This window comes from Echinococcus granulosus (genome assembly GCF_000524195.1).
Source record: "Echinococcus granulosus chromosome Unknown EG_S00126, whole genome shotgun sequence".
Lineage (NCBI taxonomy): Eukaryota > Metazoa > Platyhelminthes > Cestoda > Cyclophyllidea > Taeniidae > Echinococcus > Echinococcus granulosus.
Genome location: NW_020170506.1, coordinates 187,291 through 188,675, shown reverse-complemented (window position 1 = coordinate 188,675; position 1,385 = coordinate 187,291). Strand labels below are relative to the sequence as shown.

General features: G+C 42.7%; 1 protein-coding gene across 1 annotated transcript in view; it reads right to left on the bottom strand. All coding sequences in view use genetic code 11, as the record gives it.

Annotated features, from left to right (window-relative positions):
* The window catches only part of EGR_08985 (hypothetical protein), a gene marked incomplete at both ends in the record, with an annotated part of 16,928 nt that extends 15,795 nt beyond the window's left edge, over positions 1–1,133 (bottom strand). The window contains one exon of the mRNA XM_024498234.1: positions 1,020–1,133. Coding sequence (XP_024347376.1) covers positions 1,020–1,133 — 114 coding nt within the window. The remainder of the gene's footprint in view (positions 1–1,019) is intronic.
* Between the last annotated feature and the right edge of the window lie 252 nt (positions 1,134–1,385).

Here is a 1,385-nt window from a genome sequence, read left to right as displayed (position 1 = left end):
TGTTGCCAGGAGGGGGCAGTTGTGGAAGCATTACCAATCCATCACCCACGACAAGATCGAAGTCATGCAAATGTTGGTCAATCTAAACGAAGACAGAACCAGGTATCCATCAGATGTATATCACCTTCTCTGATAGGGTTCAGAGACATTAGAGTGCAACGCTAGCACATTGTCAAAAATGCTCCTTTCTATGGCCTCCAGTACGCAGACCGAATGTGCCATTCTAAAAATTGATGGCCGGAGGCTTGTAGCTGCAATACTCTAACACTCTATTCCTCATTCTGCGCTCGAGGTCATGGCGCTATCATCTCCTCCTCATTTTAACTCAGTTGATCCATAATTAAATAACTGAATCAAAGTACTCTCAGAGAAGTCCAACTCTTTTCACATGTTACACCGCATTTACTACCACATCTTCTGTTTGGATACTGCAAGGAATGCATCAACGTGCTACAGTTCTACAACCAAATCGCAAACGAAGTCAATTGAAGATACTAATGCTGTGTTCTTCGCACGAAGATGGAAAAGGTTTATGCTGACTGTAGAATGTTCCCGTGATATCGACAACAGATAACACACTAGGAAATAAAGCCAAAATCCCTATGTAAAGCAGAAATTTACCAATCCCGTCACCCTCTCCCTAATTTACTTTCATCTACTCTGATTCTCTTACCTACTATTTCCTAAACCTATGGAAGGGAAAGGAATGGTCCATAAAATGCCCAATTTAGCTTCACACATACTACTTCTGCGATGCATAATGTTATGCAGTCCACTTTCAGAGAATTGCCTTAATGTATCCCTTCTAAAGTAATGAAGCCACTTCATTCTTGCATGTAAGATTTGATGTCTTCTAACATTTTGGCTCGAAAAGTTCCTAGGTACACACTTTTCGTATTCATTCGTAGTAGCACAATTCTCTAGATGCCTTCAGTTGTGGCCGTAACCGACAACCCAAATCACATCTCCCAACTTGCACATGCACAAACAAGCACGCATATGGGAGTCCGATTACTTACTTTGTTGAATTTGTCAGATAAATGCATCTTCGTTATGGGGTGAGGCGGTAGGTTCTTCATCATTATCCCCAACGTTGCAGCTTTAGCAAGAAGCTTTTCCAATGACCTTTGCATCGTCACCAACTCTTGCAAATTCTAGACAACCGAAGAACAACGTCGGGAGGGGAGAGAAGAGGGTAAACAAAAGAAAAAACAGGGACGTAGTAGCGAGCGAAGCAGTTAAAGAAAGTTAAACCATCATGTCCGGTGTTAACTTCACTCACCGTGATTCCTTTCAGCAAGGCACATACATCTTGAGTCATACCCACCGCGGTGGAAAGATTCGTGATCCGTCGCAAGAGTGGATCTGTCATCTCGGAGCTCTCC